Source organism: Eumetopias jubatus, unplaced genomic scaffold, assembly GCF_037043125.1.
Source record: "Eumetopias jubatus isolate StellerSeaLion01/CBP00866 unplaced genomic scaffold, mEumJub1_p1.0 scaffold_1, whole genome shotgun sequence".
In the NCBI taxonomy this organism is placed as follows: Eukaryota; Metazoa; Chordata; class Mammalia; order Carnivora; family Otariidae; genus Eumetopias; species Eumetopias jubatus.
The window spans coordinates 154,312,012-154,330,269 of NW_028274807.1; the positions used below are offsets into that span (position 1 = coordinate 154,312,012).

Genomic DNA, 18,258 nt, shown 5'->3' on the forward strand with positions numbered 1-18,258 from the left:
AGGCACAAACACTAAAGGAGTCATTTTCCAGAGCCAGGGAAGCAAAGACTGGCTGTCTCCCCAGTCTCTCCTGGGGCCCACAGCTGTGGCCAGGGATGGGTGTGTGCATCTCCTCAACCTGCACAAAGAACTGGACAGACGCTTGTGTGCACAGCCTTTTCTGAAGGTGAATGCCCAGAGGCTCCGAGCCAGCAGCCTCACCCTTCTCCCCTTTCTGCTGGGAAGCTCCTCTGTGAGGAAAATGCAGGAGGCCAAGGCCATGGGAGAGCTGCTCACAGTGAAAAGAGCTTAAACTTCTCCAGACAGAAACATGGATTCATTTAACAGGACCTCCGTCGGTTCCCACTGCCAGAGCTTTTGTATGTGCTCTGCTCTTCATTCATGTGTCTTCCCTATGAGGGTTCAAGATGCATCTTCCCCACACAATGAAATTTTTAAATTTCCAATTTTTCATAGATAAAAATATAGTCACATAAAAATGTGGCTACAAGCTAGCAAGACTTTCATGCAGTACTTTAATTTTAAAGAGACAAAGAGCTACACAGGGAATGACTACTCATTGCACAACATCGCAATAAGTGGCTGACAGAATAGAAACCATGTTCTTTGTGCAATCAAGCTTTCCCCTAGGCCAGGCGTGTGCACACAGTTCTGTCCTCTTCGAAGGCTTGACAGTACTGCACTTCCCTGGTCCCACAGCATCATGGGCAAGGCAAGCTCACTACCAGTTTACTGTGGCCCAGCAATTCTCGGGAGGTGCTTAGCCAGGCTATGTTAGGGAAAGGGTCCCAGGGCCAAATACACTTGGGAAATGCTGCCCCTGCCCCACGTGGTCTATCTATCACTGTCTCTCTAAACAGAGAGCACCACCTGGAGAAGCTCTGCTTGGTCCCTTTTAAAATTCCATCAACAGTGGCGCCCGGGCAGCTCAGTTGGTTAAGCGTCCAGCTCTTGGTTTTGCCTCAGGTTCCGATCTCACGGGTCGTGAGATCAATCCCGAGTAAGGCTCCACACTCTGAGGGAGTCTGCTTGGATATTCTCTGCCTCTGCCCCTTCCCCGACTTGTGCATGCATGCTCTCTCTCTCCCCACCCCCATATAAATAAAATCTTAAAAAAAAAAAAAAAACCAACACACTCCCTTAGCTGATAACTCTGTAAGAAAAAACTTAAAAGTTTAAGTATACAAAAATCATACCTGAGTAGATTCATATCACATACTACTAACACAGTGATAAAGAGGAACTATTACTATACGTAATCACTTGGATAGACTCAAGGGCATTATGCTGAGCAGGAAAAAAAGCCAATCTCAAAAGGTCACATACTATGTGATTCCAATTATATATAACATTCGTGAAATGATAAAATCCAAGAGACAGAAAACAGATTAATAGTTGCCAGGGAATAGGTATAGATGGGGGAGGGGCAGGGAAGCATAAGGGAAATCCTTATGGTGATGCTGTAATTCTGTATCTTAACTTCGGTAGTGGTTATACGAATCCATGCATGTGATAAAATGACAGAACTATATACACACATTGCACCAATGTCTATTTCCTAGTTTTGATATCATACTTCGATTATATGAGAAACTGAGTGAAGGGTACACGGAACATCTCTGTATTAACTTTGCAAAAGATGGTAAGGCAAAAATTACTTCAAAATAAAGTTAACAAAATGAGAAAAATTGCACAGAACTTGTACAAAAATGAAGCACAGAAAACTGGTTTTGGGAGATTGTACTGATGTCAGTTTCCTGGTACAAGAGGTATGCAGGATGTCACCACTAGATGAAACTGGGTATGAATCCATAATTACTTCAAAAACATTTTTTAAATTAAAGTTAATAAAAGTACAGAAACAAGTATAAAAGACACATGTACACAAAGATGCACACACACAAAACATACCTGAAAAATTGGAAAACAGTCTTGTGTAGGAAGAAAATCTGTTTTTGAGCAGCCATTGTTGTGTTTCCTGGATCGTGGCTGAAGGTTGAAGTTGCTATTAACAAAGAAAATGAACACAAATAGAAGAAACTATTCAAACTTATAAAAAAAAGAAACCCAAGTCACTGGCATGTTATAAACAAAACACAGAAATCCTCCAAGTTTAACGTAAAAAAAAACAAAAAACAAACCCAAGAGGAGGACAGGTCTGACTACTCAGAGACCCAAATAATGCCTCAAGCCCCTGTAAGAGCCTTAAAACGCAGGCCCCTGGGCAGCTCAGTTGGGCGACTGCCCTCAGCTCAGGTCATGATCCCAGGGTCCTGGGATCGAGTCCTGCATCGGGCCCCCTGCTCAGTGGGGAGCCTGCTTCTCCCTCTGCCTGCCACTCCTCCTGCTTGTGCCTCTCTCTCCATCAAATAAATAAATAAAATCTTAAAAAAAAAAAATGCAGGGGCAACCTGGGTGGCTCAGTCGGTAAAGCGGCTGCCTTCAGCTCAGGTCATGATCCCAGGGTCCTGGGATTGAGCCCCCACGTCAGGCTCTCTGCTCAGCCAGGGGCCTGTTGCTTCTCCCTCTCCCTCTGCCTGCCTCTCTACCTACTTGTGCTCTCTCTCTCTGTCAAATAAATAAATAAAATCTTAAAAAAAAAAAATGCAGACCCCTTAGAGCACTGGACAGCTTCAGGATGAAGACACTTACTTCACTGGAGGCCTGTGAAACTCCATCTCCCTGATGGTTTGGGGAAGAAGAATTGCTGGGGAGAATGGAAGGAAGGAAAGGAGAATTATTACACACACACACATACACACACTTATATCAAGACTTTAAAGGCTATTAAACTGGGTAAATTTAACCTAATATTGTAGAACAGAGCATGCAGATTTGCAGTTAAGAATGTTGGCACCAATGGTCAGGAGTATGATGAAACTGACAGGAGGCCGTTTAACTGGTGCCTCTTCCTTCTCTAGCAGTTCTAGTAAGAACTTCAAGTTTTAGGAAACAAAAGGATTCCAATTATTTCCAGGGGTACCAGGAAAATGAAGGATACTCCTTCATTTTAGTAAGAACAAAGATATGAGAAATTAAGATAAAGAGTTAAAAGTAACTGCAAAATACACACACGTTACACACACACACTTTAATAAAATAAGGAGCTCCAAGAAATGGTCCTAAGTAAAAATGGAAAATGATACCCCCTTAATTAATATTTACCCATGATTAAAGGGGGAGAAACTCAGGGAAGCAAAAGGAACAAAGGTGTGCCACTCTCGAGTTTTTAAGGTCAAACGAAAATGAAGACAACTCCACAGGGAGTGTGGCGCCTTCCTGGTCCTGGGCTCAGACTTCTTTCTTAGCGCCTGTACTTCAATTATGTAAGTTACGATGCTGACTGGTGACTGTCCCTCTGGGCCCACGCAGACAGGGAAGGTGTGCGTCACCCGTAGAGCAGAGACCACAGGTCCTGGTCAGCGCAGGGCGCGCAGCTCCTGGGAACTGCGTGGTCAGCCAGCAGTGCAGGAGCCCAGAGCCGGCCTCCGAAGTCATGACTGTGGCCCAAGACGACTCGGACTGGGCTGAGACTAAAACGGCCCCCACATGGTGACATGTCAGTCCCTGGTCTCTCCGACGCAGAGTCCAAGGGTGTGTTCCTCCTCGAAAAGCACAAAGATCTACAAGATGAGCTGCCTGCAAATCTACTCATCTCCGCAGGGAAAAGCATGTTTTTGTGTTCTTATCAGACGCTGTTATAGACTGGATATTTGTGTTCCCTCAAAATGCTTACACTGACCAAACTCACCCCCCTGGCATGACAGCGTGAGGAGGTGGGACACCTGGGAGACGACCAGGAAGGCGAGATCACAAGGGCCTCCTGCAACCCGGAGGGCCCTTGCCGGAACCACCGGGGCCTCACACTGCCAGTTCCACAACTGCAAGAAACAAGTTTCTGTTGTCTCTAAGGCCCTGGTCTGGTGTTCTGTCATAGCAGCCAGAGCTGACCAAGACAGACCTGCTGTGAGCGTGGCACGAGTGTAAGAAGGAGAACCTTTGCCTCAGCAGTCTTGTGTAACTTCCCAGCAAGAAACTTCTGATCTGACCTGCTCGGGATCAACTCTTCAGCAGAGCCCCAGGAAGGCAAGACCCCCCGGGGCGCCATGTGGCACCTGCAGGACTCCTGTGACACCGTCCCCTGCCCCCACCCAGAGCCTGCAGGGTTCACAGATGCCAATCACAGCCAGAGAATAAAATAGAAAGTCCACTATCCCCATTTCTAAAACCACAGTAAAGTTTTAGAAATTAAAAGCCTTTCCTTCAAGTTTAAAAACTTACCATAATAAATAAATAAGTAAATAGTGTGTGTAATAGGAGGCAGAAAAAACAGGGCAGGAAACAGCTCTTGTTTGATATGGTGCGCACTGAAGACAAACGTACTTTATAATAAATGCAACCTGAACACATCCAAGTCAGTTTCACCTTAATAACTCACAGTCCTTCTCTATCCATGAACTCCACTCATGTTCTTTTTCTCTCACAAAGAATGTAGCTTGAAAACGTCCCCTTTTCTACAATTTCTACGGCTGTGAATGTGTGAGGCATGAAGGGCTAAGAGCAAAAAGGCTGGCAAGCAAAGAAATGACAGTTCTCCTCTGAAACTGGGGCGGCTAGCTCCCATGACCATATACCTCAGATATATATACAAAAGAGGATGTTGGCAAGTGAGGGACAGCAATGAAGATGCATGGCATGGTCAGCCCTGGGTGAGCGACGGCACGAAGCGGTACCTGTCGGGGACGCTGCAGGTGCCCTGCTGGGGGGACGTGAAGGCGGGCGCTGTGGAAGGGCTGCTATTCACGTAGGCTGTGGGGGTATCGGGCCATGGAGAACACTAAGGATAGAAACAAAAATAAATTAACGGGAGGCTTTTAGAAGTGTATGGAAGAAATATTTTTGTAAGTCACTCTCTAGTCTGGCCAAACGCGAGGTTATAAAACACAAGACACCTGACACTCATCAAGCAACCTCACAGAAACATATCAAATTTACTTCTGTGTGGCTTTCCCTGCCACCTGCGTCTACACACGGATTCACCTCAGGGAAGACCTGAGTGATGAGAGCAGCAAAATGTATGCAGGCATTTTTAATGTATACTTCCAAGAACTTCCACTTCCCTGTTTATCAGCTCTGCAGCAGGTACCCAACAAGGTTTAGAACAGCAGAGGCAAGAATGGATTCACAAGTGACATCTGACACCTATGGTGACAGGGGCTCTGTCCCCCTAGCACTCCTCTGCCTTCTCGCCCAAGGAGCAGCCTGGCCAGTACCCACTTGCTTCCTTGATTCCTCTAAGATTAATAATCCCCAAGCAAGGTGAAGCAGGCCTAGCATCAACACACATCAACATGTACTGTGCTGCCCATGTCTCTCTACCTGTCTACACATGTTTAGTATTTACAGTTTCTGGAAGGGGCATGGTGATCTAGGGCATTTTTCAACCCCGGGTCCCATTCTGACCAAAGATAGAGCAAAGATACAAAGACGCATTGACTATTACAATCAGGAGAGGTGAAAAAGCTAAAGTCAAAAGCATGCTGAGCAGGCTGAGCAGGCCAGGGCAGCCAAGTACGAGCCTTTAAACCTGAGCTATGTATGGAGCGAGTCCATCTCACTCCCTGATATTCCACCTAGAATGAGTCCATGTGAGGACATCCTCGGTTCCAAGGCCCCCTTGAGAATCATTATTCTCCCATTTTACACAAAAAGTCGTCATACCTCACCATGGATGGGGGAATAGAAGACCCTCCCCCAAACCAAGCACAAGACCATTAAAGATATTAGGATAAATAAAAAAGTATATGACTCTTGGGGCCCCTGGGTGGCTCAGTCGTTAAGCATCTGCCTTCGGCTCAAGTCATGATCCCAGGGTCCTGGGACCGAGCCCCGTGTCTGGCTCTTTGCTCAGCAGGGAGCCTGCTTCTCCCTGTCTGCCGCTCCCCCTCCTCTGACAAATAAATAAAATCTTAAAGAAAAAAAAAAGTACATGACTCTAAAACAATTCTTCTGGTGGTGCCTGGGTGGCTCAGTCAGCTAAGCGTCTGCCTTTGGCTCAAGTGATGATCCCAGGAGCCTGGGATCGAGCCCCGCATGGGGCTCTCTGCTCAGCCAGGGGCCTGTTGCTTCTCCCTCTCCCTGCTGCTCCCCCGCTTGTGCGCACGCTCTGTCAAATAAATAAATAAAATCTTTAATAAATTTTTAAAAATTTAAAAAAATAAAACAATTCTTCTGTATGTCAGGCAGTTTTCAATTCCATGCCTTCAAAAACTTCAGGAGACCTGGTGTCAGCTGACACATACTGAAATAATCTACCTGTTCATACAAAAATAGGCCACTGGGATTTTGTGCAGATAACTCAAAAGGAATTTCAAGACCTGAATGACACTGCTCAAAGAAAAATAAGCACATCTAAACGAAGTTTCTCTTATCTATAAAAAAAATCTAGAGTTTGATTGCATTCTACCCTGTCTCATTCTTGATATATTTCCAGTAACATTTCTATTTTTACAATTAACAACTATTCATCAAAATGTGTATGATTTGTTGTTTTGATAAATTGGTACTAATCATAAGCAGTGTTCAATTTCTCGGGGTGCCTGGCTGGTTTAGTCAGTAGAGCATGTGACTCTTGATCTCGGGGTCAGGAAGTTCAAGCCCCACAATGGTCAGAGTTTACTTTAAAAAAAAAAAAATTCTCAACTGACTTACAAGCCTTATGGTCAGAGGAAATTTTAAATCTCAGTTTCTGTAAGTATGTCATAAAGAAGTAACTAAGGTAATCATTTAAAGATTTTCAGGCAGGAGCACCTGAGTGGTTCAGTCAACTGACTGTGCATCTGACTCTTGGTTTCAGCTCAGGTCATGATCTCAGGGTTGTGAGACTGAGCCCCATGTCAGGCTCTGAGCTCAGTGGGGAGTCTGCTTCTCTCCCTCTCCCTCTCTCTCCCTCTGCCTCCTTACCCTGCTTTCCCGCGTGTGCGCGCACTCTCTCTCTCAAATAAATCAAACTTTAAAAACAAGATTTTTAGGCACAAAAGTATGCCATATTGGGAAGAAATTATTTATGGGGAGTGGAAGAGAAAACAGATCAAGAAGGAAGAGTGGGATAAAATTTCAGACTTAACTAAAGAGCTTCATCATGAACTTTTTAAATGAACAATACTGGGTATCAAATTGCTACGAACACACTTCCAAAAGTAGTATAATAGCTTTCTCTTAAATTATAACACAAATATTTATGGTGCCAGAAAATTGTCTTCTTTGCAACTGTTTAAATTTATGATGAAAACTTTCCTGTTAACCTGAAAACGTGCAAGGGAGTATATACTTTTTCAAAATTCTTTTGCATGTAGGAGCTAAGAGACTGTGAAGCACTGAGGGCAGGAACTAGTCTCCCCGACAGTTATAGGTGCTTACGACATGTCTGACACCCATCAGAAGTAGGGACAGAAGGAAAATAAAATAGAAATCCCAGGGTCTTAACATTCTTTACAACCACTCATTATGTTTCCCCTCAAAAACTGGAAAAGTGACTACTACAGACTGTTTCAACTACTACCAAGTTTCAAAAAAACCCTCGAATCTAGCTGGACAGCATGGCTGACTCACTGCATGCACACCGGTTTCACTCTCAACAACTTTTACACACAACAGTGCCCCCTCCTTTTAACCTAGGGCCTCGTTTCTCCTTCATCTTACAAAGTAGTACTTCTGCTGCTTGCGGCTCGTGCAGTCTGAGGAACCCGACCGGCAGATCTAGTAACTTCTGGCTGTCCCATGCTCATGATCAGCTCCACTACGTGGAAGAGGATTTTCCTGCTACACCATCCTCCCCAGATACAAAATATTACGACGTAGCCTAACATGCCCATCTAAGTAAGGTGAACCTTTTAGTATCCAGCCTCCCCACACCTGCTCTGTTCATCGCTGCCCACTGTCTGAGGACGTGAAGCCATCCACAGCTTCAAGTGAGCACAGTAAGACGGGGCGGGGGGGGGGGGGACACCAAATGTACAGAACCTCCATAAACCCAACTATTTCATTTTTACAGAGCTCAACTCCTTTAACAGGAGAAAAGCAGGATTGCTAATTAATAGCTGACATCTAAAACTTGCCCAATAAATATGAAGCCAGACTCACTGAACACCAGGAAACCAGTGTTTGGAGGAAACTGTCCTGTTGGGAGGCCTCGGCTTTTCGAGAATAATGGGTGGCAGGGTCTCAAATGGCCAGGCTGCCTGCCACACTGCGGCCCGCCTGCCCATGTCTTATGGGCCCCTCTCCCAGTCTCAAGCCAGGAAGGCAAGGGCACACGGAGGAAGACTTGTACAATGTTTCTTCTACCTTGTCCTGCCTCCCTGTCTGGAAAGGTAAGCAGTGCTGGACTGCCTCTGGTCCTGAGCAGAGTCTGTAATTCATGATGCCGCCAGCACTACCTGGCTTGGATTTGTGTGGGCACAATTTTGGTGTACCGTGAACAAAGCCCCTTCCCCGGTAGCCTGGAAAATGCTGACCCACCTTAGACTGTAGACATTGGCAGTCCCGATGTGAGCCAGTAAAATACAGCTCAGAGACCAAGACCCCCAGATGCATTAAAGGGTTTGCTGGGTGGCAGCTCTTCAGAACCAACAGTAGGGCCTCTATTCAGTGTGGGACCGGTTCACACAACACCTTTTAACAGGTGAGCCTGACCTCCCTTCCTAATGAAAGCCAACTGTCACTATCCAACAACTATGAGAAACGCTGGCCTTTCTTTGTAGGCACTTGCAGAAATACAGGAAATGCTGTGGACTTTTTTTAAGGGATTAATCCGTACCTTGCTTTTTTAAACAGGTTTCAAAGAGTAGCTCTAACCACCCCCTTGAAGTAGCTTAACCCAACCAAACACAGCCCAGGGCAGCAAGAAACACACTCTAGGAAGATGTGAAATCCCAGGCCAGTGAACTGCTGACGTTTTGCATACTTTAGACTTGAGTTAAGAATTATTAATAATTTACCAACAATTCTACCATCTCCAGAATAGCTCTGGGCTATAACAGATTAATTTATGAATTATCAGAATTCATTCCTTTTAATTAGTTTCCAACAAGAAGTGAAAAGTGACTTGATTTACCAGGATCTCCCCAGAAAAGTTTACGTAGTTGTGAGTCCTCAGCTGGGAAATGAGATAGAGGATTAAAAACATAAAACTGGAGGGGGGCATTCCAGGGAAGGAGCATACAGTTGTTCCATACAACCTCTGACTCAAATCCAAAAAGCCCAGTTAAAGAAAACGCATCATGTGTGCTCCCCATCCATCCAGACGACTACATTTTCAGGGTCATTGCATAAAGAAGCACTAAAATATTGTCACGCAATGCTTTAATTTGAAAATGAGGTTCTTGTGATAGTGTCTGTGACTTTCATAACACAGAGAATTACATACATGTGTGAGCGTGAAAATCCCATGTCTGGCACCTTGATAGTACAAACACTGCAATGAGATGAAGACAGTAGTGACTGATACATATGATGACAGTTACTTTTAAAAATTAGAGAATGCTCTGTGTTTACATTAACTGCGGGTACATGGTGATCTAAGTTTAAAGAACAGGATGAACCTTTGTGGACTGTTCGATAAAGAACTGGGTCATAATATAAGGATCTGCTGCACTGAAGCTGACAAAGCCAAACCCCTTGACTGCATGTTGGGGCAACTGGGTCCGAGGGTAGCAAGGTGCGCTATTCTGGCCTGAAGCAGAAGATCACGATGCAGGAGCCAAGAGGAAACACCGATGCAAAGATTTCTTTCTACCAGTGCTGCCAAACGGGCTTTTAAAAGCACAGACAAACGCACATTCTTATACTACATGCAGGGAAATGTGACACAAAGTATTGCATGTTAATGTCAAGCTTGCTGCCATCATTTCTCTAAATATCCATGAAAGTTTCTTATCAGTTATACAACATGAGAAAGCAAAACCTTTTTTAATTACACAAAAATGATAACTATTTTACTAAAGAAAGTATTTTCAATTAATTTCATTGCTCTTGAAGGAAGTGTGTGCGCAGAGGAGAGAGAGGGAGGGAGGGAGGAGAGGGAAGGAGACAGGGAGGGAACACATTTCTGAGTGTCGTTTTTCCCTCCAAAACCACCCAATATGGTCAACTTTGTTTTAAAGTGTTAGATTTAGGAAATTTTCCTCAGTGAGGAACAAACAGAAAGCAGGAAGTCTAAACAAAAGCAAATTAAATCAAGACAAGGACATCAAAAACAAATTTGGCTTTACTTTTCGGTGGAAGTTGATCCTATATCTAACACTGCACAAGGTTTCTTGCACAATGAAAAGAGAAGCAGAAGTCCCTTACACTGCCTCGCTTTGCCAGAGAATCACCGTAGTCTGCTGGCAAAGTCCGCTTGCTGGACTTTTTCTGCTCATGTTCAACTGCATCTTCAATTATAGGCTCAAGCCTCATCTGGACAAACACCAAAGATTGGGATCAATGTCTTTTCATTATACAAAGAAAGATCTAATACCCTGTTTTATGTCTCTGCAGTCCAATTAAACAAATGTATGACTAGCAGGATTCAAAGTTAAAGAAAATGCAAAACCCCAGCAGTGACAAAAATCAGACATTCTAGGCCCCGACTTAATCTCTTGACAACTTCAAGGTTTGTAAGGTCTGTTTCCGAGACCAGATTGGGATTTCAGCATCTTCATTCAAGACCCCACCCAGGAAACTAATTTATTAAAATCCCCAAATTTAAAAAAAATCTTTCCCCCACAAATTTCACAAAGAATATTATGTCAATCTACCACCCAATCTTCCCCAACCCCTTTGTAGCAAAACTCCTCCTTAGAGAGAGTGCTAATATGCAAACAGCTGCTTCGCCTCAGAAACCGAAAACGCTATTATGCATTACCTCGGTGAGGATGGTGGTGTCGTAGGATGGCTGGTACTTTTCTTTCTCGTGAGCCGTTCTCTTCTCCATCTTCTCTCGGTCCGTTTTTTGTTTCCTGTCTGCACCTTTAGGCTTAAAAACAAAATAGATGATCTCTCCATCAGGCTGAAGATGGACAATTTACAAGCAAAACTGGGCCTTAGTTACTAAAAGCCTCATTTCTATCTCTTACCTTAAACACTTTGATTTGGCAGCTAGCCGAGTGGAGATGATCCGTGTACTCTCCGTTCTCATTCTGCTTAAAGGTGTCAACCTGAATCCTAAAAGGCACCCCCTTCTCACCTCCGTGCTTCCGGGGAGTAAACTCTGTGCTGATGCAGTGTACCTGGAAAAGAACTCAAGCTGAAAGGGACTCAAAGTACCGCCCACTGAGTCTCCTTCAATTTGGCTCCTTCTCAGGTGTTCTGCCACAGCCATAAATTCAGGATCCTTCCAAACTAACTCCTGAATATTAGTCAGACGGCTGTCATGAATTCCTCTGTGTGGCTTTCCTTTCATAAATCCAACTGGGCCTTTCTGAACTTTCCGGCAATGAGCTCTTCCCCAGTCCAATGCCTCTCCTCTCACGCAGGACTTGTTTCAGGTCACACGGACGTCTCCTACCTCCACACTGTGGACCGAATGATGCTCTCAGACCCAGCGTCCTTGGCCTTGCACGTGGCTCAGTCCACAGCAACCGACCCCTAACTGCCGAGAGCTTCTGTCACCTGCCCTCTTCTGTCACCACCTGGACTCTAGCCAGCCCACCAGGTTCCTGCTGTGACTACACACACTTATGAGACCGCCTGGGGGCCTGGGGGCGTGGCCACGACTCACCCTGCCCATATCGATCTGAACTCTTCTGTCAACCTTCAAAGTTGACCGAGGACAACGCTCATCTCCCACCACTTCCGCCCCTCTCCCGACATCAGCACAATGTCAACTAACAGGAACTGTGTCCCTAGTGACTCTTCGTTGGCGGGAGACAGTATTTGGTAAACCACAAAAAAACACAATAGTAAAGATTCTTAAAAAACACATAAGTAAACAAATATTCTTTACAGTTCATACAAATCAGAGACTACTTAGGCTGATCAGCAATTAAGCAATCTCCCTTTCCACATAAACATTACCTACTCAGTAGTTTTAATTCCACCACTTATAAGTCTAAATATACATTAATATTTCTAAAAAATCTCTTCTCTTAGAGATACAAACTGAGTATTTATGGGTGAAGTGAGATGCCTGGGAGTTGCTTTAAAGTATTCCATCAATAACGAAAACAGAGGAAACTACTAAATAACTGCTGAAGCCAGGTGATGGGTACATGGAAGATTCATCATTATTATTCTCTTACTTTTGTGGGGTTTGAAATTTTCAGTATTAGAAATGTCTTTAAATTATGCTAGAGAGAAAATCTTGAAACTGTACACTTTTTTTCAATCCCACCCTTTTATTCTACTTTATTTTTTTATGTAAACCCTACACCCAATGTGGAGCTTGAACTTACGACCCCGAGACCAAGATTCATATGTTCTACTGACTGAGCCAGCCAGGCGCCCCAATCCTACCCTTTTAAACAGGAGTTTTTATTCAAGAGAAATGCATCTTAAGAAAAACAGAAGTTTTGATTACTGTCACTAACCATGGTAAAAGTTAACATCTGAATAATGCTTTACATATCCGATTGTCTTTGTATAAATATTAGCCTATAAATGATGGATTTCGTAAATTAACTCCAACTTAACAGTATATATGTATGTAAATTAAAATATATATAAAATAGAAGACATTACAAGATAGCTTACAAATAAGCATTTAAAGAAGGTAACATCACCAGAAAAACAAACTGAGGGTTCTAGAGGGGAGGAGGGTGGGGGGATGGGTTAGCCTGGTGATGGGTATTCAAGGGGGCACGTTCCGCATGGAGCACTGGGTGTTATGCACAAACAATGAATCATGGAACACTACGTCAAAAACTAATGATGTAATATATGGTGATTAACATAACAATAAAAAATAAAGAAGGTAACATCATGTGTTAAGAATTTAATCTCATCCATGGCCTTTTAAATGACTAGGCTAGTGTACTTCTAATAATGCAAAAACTCCAAACCTGAATGAAAGCAGATGTGCGCTTTGCAGGGTCCCACAGAAATTCAACTGCATTTAACTGGCTTGGATTTGTCCTTGTGTCAATTATTCCCACAGACATTGGAATATCTGTTATTTTAAAAAGAGTTACATAGAAACTCATTCACTATGAATAATTAAAAAGCTTACAACTTACTATAATTATGTTCACATGCAATTATTTCACCTCCACGCAGAACCTTTTCTGTCAGTGTTTTCCCGGTCAGCGATGCTAACATTGAAACCCACCCAATGCTATCAGACTTTATCCCACCATGGTTTCTATTTCATTTTATTCAACATACAATGGATGGTGCCATTTGAGAATTAAATAAATTATTTCAAAACTCCAAATTCCTGGCTCACGTTCTTTTAGAGCCAAAAAACCACTTCATTTCTAAACTATAGAACAACTCAAGGCACACAGGATCTGCTAACACCAAAACTCTCTCCACACAATTATACACGGTGCCTTCCCTACCCACCAGGCACAGCTAAACAACTGCCTGAATCTCTCCAGAGTCTTCTGACAGCCACTTGTACCTAAATCGAGAAGTCTGTCTCCTGGACGATTCCACTTCCAGCCTTCAAGTTGCTGATGCTCTGTATATTGTAGCCGTCTGTCATGGAATACAACTCTTATGATGCTCTATGGAACAAGTGAGGAAAACGAGTACTTTTAAACTGGTCCAGCTAAAATGCATAAGCATTTTCACTTATGCATTAACCTATAATAGAAGAGCATACCAAAAAAAATTCTGCTTTACACATTTTCTAAGTGAACTGCTTTGTTCTTGGAGTATCTGGATAACTCAAATAAAAGGCACAAATAAAATGATTACTTAGGTAAAATTTTTATTTACAATCTGATACTGCAATTCAAAATTAAGGTACACGCCCATAAAATCTGTGAGCAAGAATTCTATTTCTATGAAGAAAACATCGGATGCACACAGGAATTACTAAAGTCAAAGAGTAGTATAAACAGAAACAGAGAAACCCAGGTACAGTGGTAAAATTGTTCATTTAAAATAAGTTAATAAATGAACTTCTTTAAAGATCATCAAGGATGAATACTAACATACAGAAATGCTGAATCATTATATTGTATACCTGAAACTAATATAACACTGCATGTTAATTATACTTCAATGAAATTAAAAAATAAAGAGATAGTCAAGGAATAGGTGGGGGATCTACAAAATAAGACCCAGCAAAAACAAACAAACAAACAAAAAAAACCACATATGCAAAAGTCATTCTCTACTATTTCATTTGCAATAGGTTATCTGAGGTAAGCAAGGGGGGGAAAAAAAAACAACAACCCACAGGTAAACTTGATCCAAACACTACGGTTCCTAGATAAGACTTTACTCCACAAACTCTGGGCCAGTTCTCGGCTCTCCACCCATCCCTCCTTTGCCTCCCACAGGTTTGGAGTGCCAACTATTGTTTCATTCCAGGAAGAGGAAAACAGGTCATCCAAATGACTTCAGATACCACATTTGCGCTAATTCGTGTTTGTGACACATTTTTAGGTAACTTTCTCATGATGCAATAAGATACTCATATTTCCAGTAGATGCTCTGGTATAAATAGGAAATAATTTATTACCAATACATATAAATATTACTTTAGTGCCCCTGTCTTCCCTACCCCCCCAGGTACTGTCCATAGCAGATAAATTTTGAAGCAAACTATTTAAAAGTAGCCGTATTTATTTTTTAAAGATTTTATTTATTTATTTGAGAGAGAGAGCAGAGCAGGGAGAAGAGGGAGAAGCAGGCTCCCTGTGAGCAGGGAGCCCAATGTGGGGCTCGATCCCTGGGCCCCGGAATCATGACCTCAGCTGAAGGCAGATGCCCAACCGACTGAGCCACCCAGAAGCCCCAAAGTGCCATATTTTAATTTAAAATACAGTTGACCCTTGACAACATGGGGGTTAGGGGCGTTGAACCCTCCCAAAACTTAAGTACTTAATAGCCTACTGTTGACTAGACACTTTACCGATAACATCAACAACAGCCGAGGAACATACGTTTTATATGCTATATATATTATACTACATTCTTAAAGTAAGCTAGAGAAAAGATAACAGTTACAAAGAAAATCGTAAGAGAAAATACATTTAGAGTACTGTACTGTATTTACTGAAAAAAATCTGCCTGTAAATGAACCCACACCGTTCAAAGCTATGTTGTTCAAGGGTCAACTGTCGTTTAAAAAAGAGGCCAAGTCAGTCATCAGGACCAAAGTGGAAATCTACAAAGGCATGGATGCTGCTATATTCAAGCCCATCTGCCTTCCCCACCTGCACCCATGTCCACAGGGCCTGCCCAGGAGGTCCACTACACCCACTTCAAGCCCCACAGTGAAGGTGCACGGGCTGGGGGTGGCCCCTGGGTCACACTCACCAATACGCTGAACTCAGAATAAAGTGCAATAGAGAAATGACATGATTTTGATTCTTCCGTATTTAACTGAATCCACAAATTCAGATGAAAATAGCATGAGAATGTAGGTACCAGATTTGAGAAAGCTTTACTAAACGCCATTCTAGGAGGTCAGACTAAGTTCAGTAAGGAATATGAAAGGAGAACCATAATTAAGAAGTGGCAATATATAAAAGAAAACTTAAATGAAATTGGAAGGGAAAAACTCATGAACTCAGACACCCAGCAACAGATAAAGGGGCCCTGACAATAAGACAAATAGAACAAGCACCTCACTGAGTACAGGAAGCACTTTCAACGAGTTCCAAAGCACCCCTGCCACCCCACCCTTTGTTCCCCAAGACTCCCCCACAGTAGCAGAGTCAAAGACCATGGGGCCAGGAATCAGACTTGGGGAGCTTCTAGGTAAAAAAGGACGTGATTTTTGGGAAATTCACTGTGTAGCCTGTGGCAGTGGCCGACTGTTGCTCTGCATCCCCCACAGACTCTCGGGATCCAACCAGACGTTTTCTGCCACAGTCACCATGTATCGGACAAGCGGCTTATCAAGGAAAGATGAAACCGACTTAAGACCTTTTAAAAATTAACCTCTCCTATCCTGAAGCTAACTGTTTAGGGAAACTGATGCTTTCAAAATAAGTACCCTTGTCTAGGCAGAATATGCTGCTTTAATGTCAACAAAACCTCTACTTTGCGCTTATAGGAGGATGGTTTCTTTACTATCAACAGTTCACTATCTCATAATGAAGAGTCATTTTTTGCCTTCACTTCTTGCGTTAATTGTGTATATTAAATGTTCTTACATATTTTAATTTGGAACTAAATTCCAGGAAGCTGAACTTAAAGCAGTCATGTACCAACATAACTAATCCTGCCATTCCAACTTAATCTGACAGATATTTTTAACTAGCTTACCAAAAGTATTTTAAACATTAAGTCTCCTCTATCAGACTGGTCCTTTCTAAATCTTACCACCTATTCACAGTGAACCGCCCCAGATTGATCTTCACTGATAAATGACAAACGGCTTCAAAAGTGACTTTCTCCAGTGCTTTGATGCAAACTTAATTTTGGCATTGGATCCACATGCCAAAGTGTGTTTTATTTTCCTCAGGATGCTGAAAAGCTATGAATGATGAGCTTAGTTAAAATTACTGTTTAAAAGAGGAATTAAAATTATGAGTTAGTAAATTCTGTAGTCCAGCCAAAAAAAAAAATGGAAAAGGAAAAAGAAAAAGAAAAAAACAAGCACAAGGGGGAACAGATAAAACAAGACTGGCAAACTGAGGACAGCTGTGGCCGCTGGTGGGCGAGCTTAGCCTGTGCACCCATGACACACATGTGAAATTTATGAGAAACCACCACATGATAAACACATGTGGATGCACCATACCATTCCACCTCTGGGTATGTTTGAATTTTACCAGATAAGTAGTTTTTTAGTAGTATTCTAATATTTTTGGATCCAGTTTTAAGGCTCTCAATACAGGGCACATAATAATGCCTTACTCCATTTTACAGACAAATCTATAATTTGAACAATTTTTCTACACTTCTACACAGATTAAAAAAAAAAAAACAGCATCTCACAGCCACCAAATATGTATATGTAACTTTCATAGGGACAGAAGAGTTCACCCACATCTTCTCTTAAAATACACTTTCATTGGTTGGATTTTAACTGGGTGTGAGACAAATGGTAGATCTGCTGAAGGTGAGCCAGGGTGCCCAATGGCCTGACAATAAGCCAGCTTGGGACCAGGGCATTCCGAGAGAATCTTGGAAATTCCTAAGCTTCCTACACACTGGAAAATGAGAGCTGTTAAGTCTGGCTCCTCCACCAGCCATCGCTATTTGTCATAAAAGCCCAGCAGAGAACAGCCAATCCAAGTAGGGCTTGCTCACTCTGAATGATGATGGCTTTTTAAAATGGTGAGCCCAGGGGCACCTGGGTGGCTCAGTTGGTTAAGCGACTGCCTTCGGCTCAGGTTATGATCCTGGAGTCCTGGGATCGAGCCCCACATCGGGCTCCCTGCTCAGCGGGGAATCTGCTTCTCCTTCTGACCCTCCCCCCTCTCGTGTTCTCTCTCTCATTCTCTCTCTCTCTCAAATAAATAAAATAAAATCTTTAAAAAAATAAATAAATAGGGTGCCTGGGTGGCTCAGTTGGTTGAGCGACTGCCTTCGGCTCAGGTCATGATCCTGGAGTCCCAGGATCGAGTCCCACGTCAGGCTCCTTGCTCAGCAGGGAGTCTGCTTCTCTCTCTGACCCTCTTCCCTCTCGTGCTCTCTATCTCTCATTCTCTCTCTCTCTCAAATAAATACAATCTTTAAAAAATAATAATAATAATAAATAAATAAAATAAAATAAAATGGTGAGCCCAATCAGTATGCACTATGGTCAGAATGCCAATAGGAGGGAATGAAAAAAATAAGACCATCTTTTACCCTCCAGGGAAATGACCAAATCCACTAATTGAGCATAGACACAATAGACTCAGAGTACAAATGGCAAATAACCTCTCTCCCTCTGTTCCAGGTAAGATATGAGCCCCGGGGGGCGCCTGGGTGGCTCAGTCCTTAAGTGTCTGCCTTCGGCTCAGGTCATGATCCCAGGGTCCTGGGATCGAGCCGGGCATCCGGTTCCCTGCTCCGCGGGAAGCCTGCTTCTCCCTCTCCCGCTCCCCCTGCTTGTGTTCCCTCTCTCACTGTGTCTCTGTCAAATAAATAAAATCTTAAAAAAAAAAA

General features: G+C 43.0%; 1 protein-coding gene across 5 annotated transcripts in view; it reads right to left on the minus strand.

The window, feature by feature from the left end:
* UBP1 (upstream binding protein 1) overlaps positions 1-18,258 on the minus strand; it is a 54,937-nt gene that overhangs the window by 9,163 nt on the left and 27,516 nt on the right. For 3 of the 5 annotated variants that reach the window (XM_088026794.1, XM_028107147.2, XM_028107149.2), the window contains exons 4-11: positions 13,601-13,706; positions 13,041-13,147; positions 11,118-11,270; positions 10,907-11,017; positions 10,351-10,458; positions 4,734-4,837; positions 2,653-2,707; positions 1,912-2,005 (exon numbers count right to left, since the gene is read on the minus strand). In XM_088026794.1, coding sequence (XP_087882920.1) covers positions 1,912-2,005; positions 2,653-2,707; positions 4,734-4,837; positions 10,351-10,458; positions 10,907-11,017; positions 11,118-11,270; positions 13,041-13,147; positions 13,601-13,706 — 838 coding nt within the window. The remainder of the gene's footprint in view (positions 1-1,911; positions 2,006-2,652; positions 2,708-4,733; positions 4,838-10,350; positions 10,459-10,906; positions 11,018-11,117; positions 11,271-13,040; positions 13,148-13,600; positions 13,707-18,258) is intronic. The other 2 variants (XM_088026795.1, XM_028107148.2) reach the window with 1 other exon arrangement.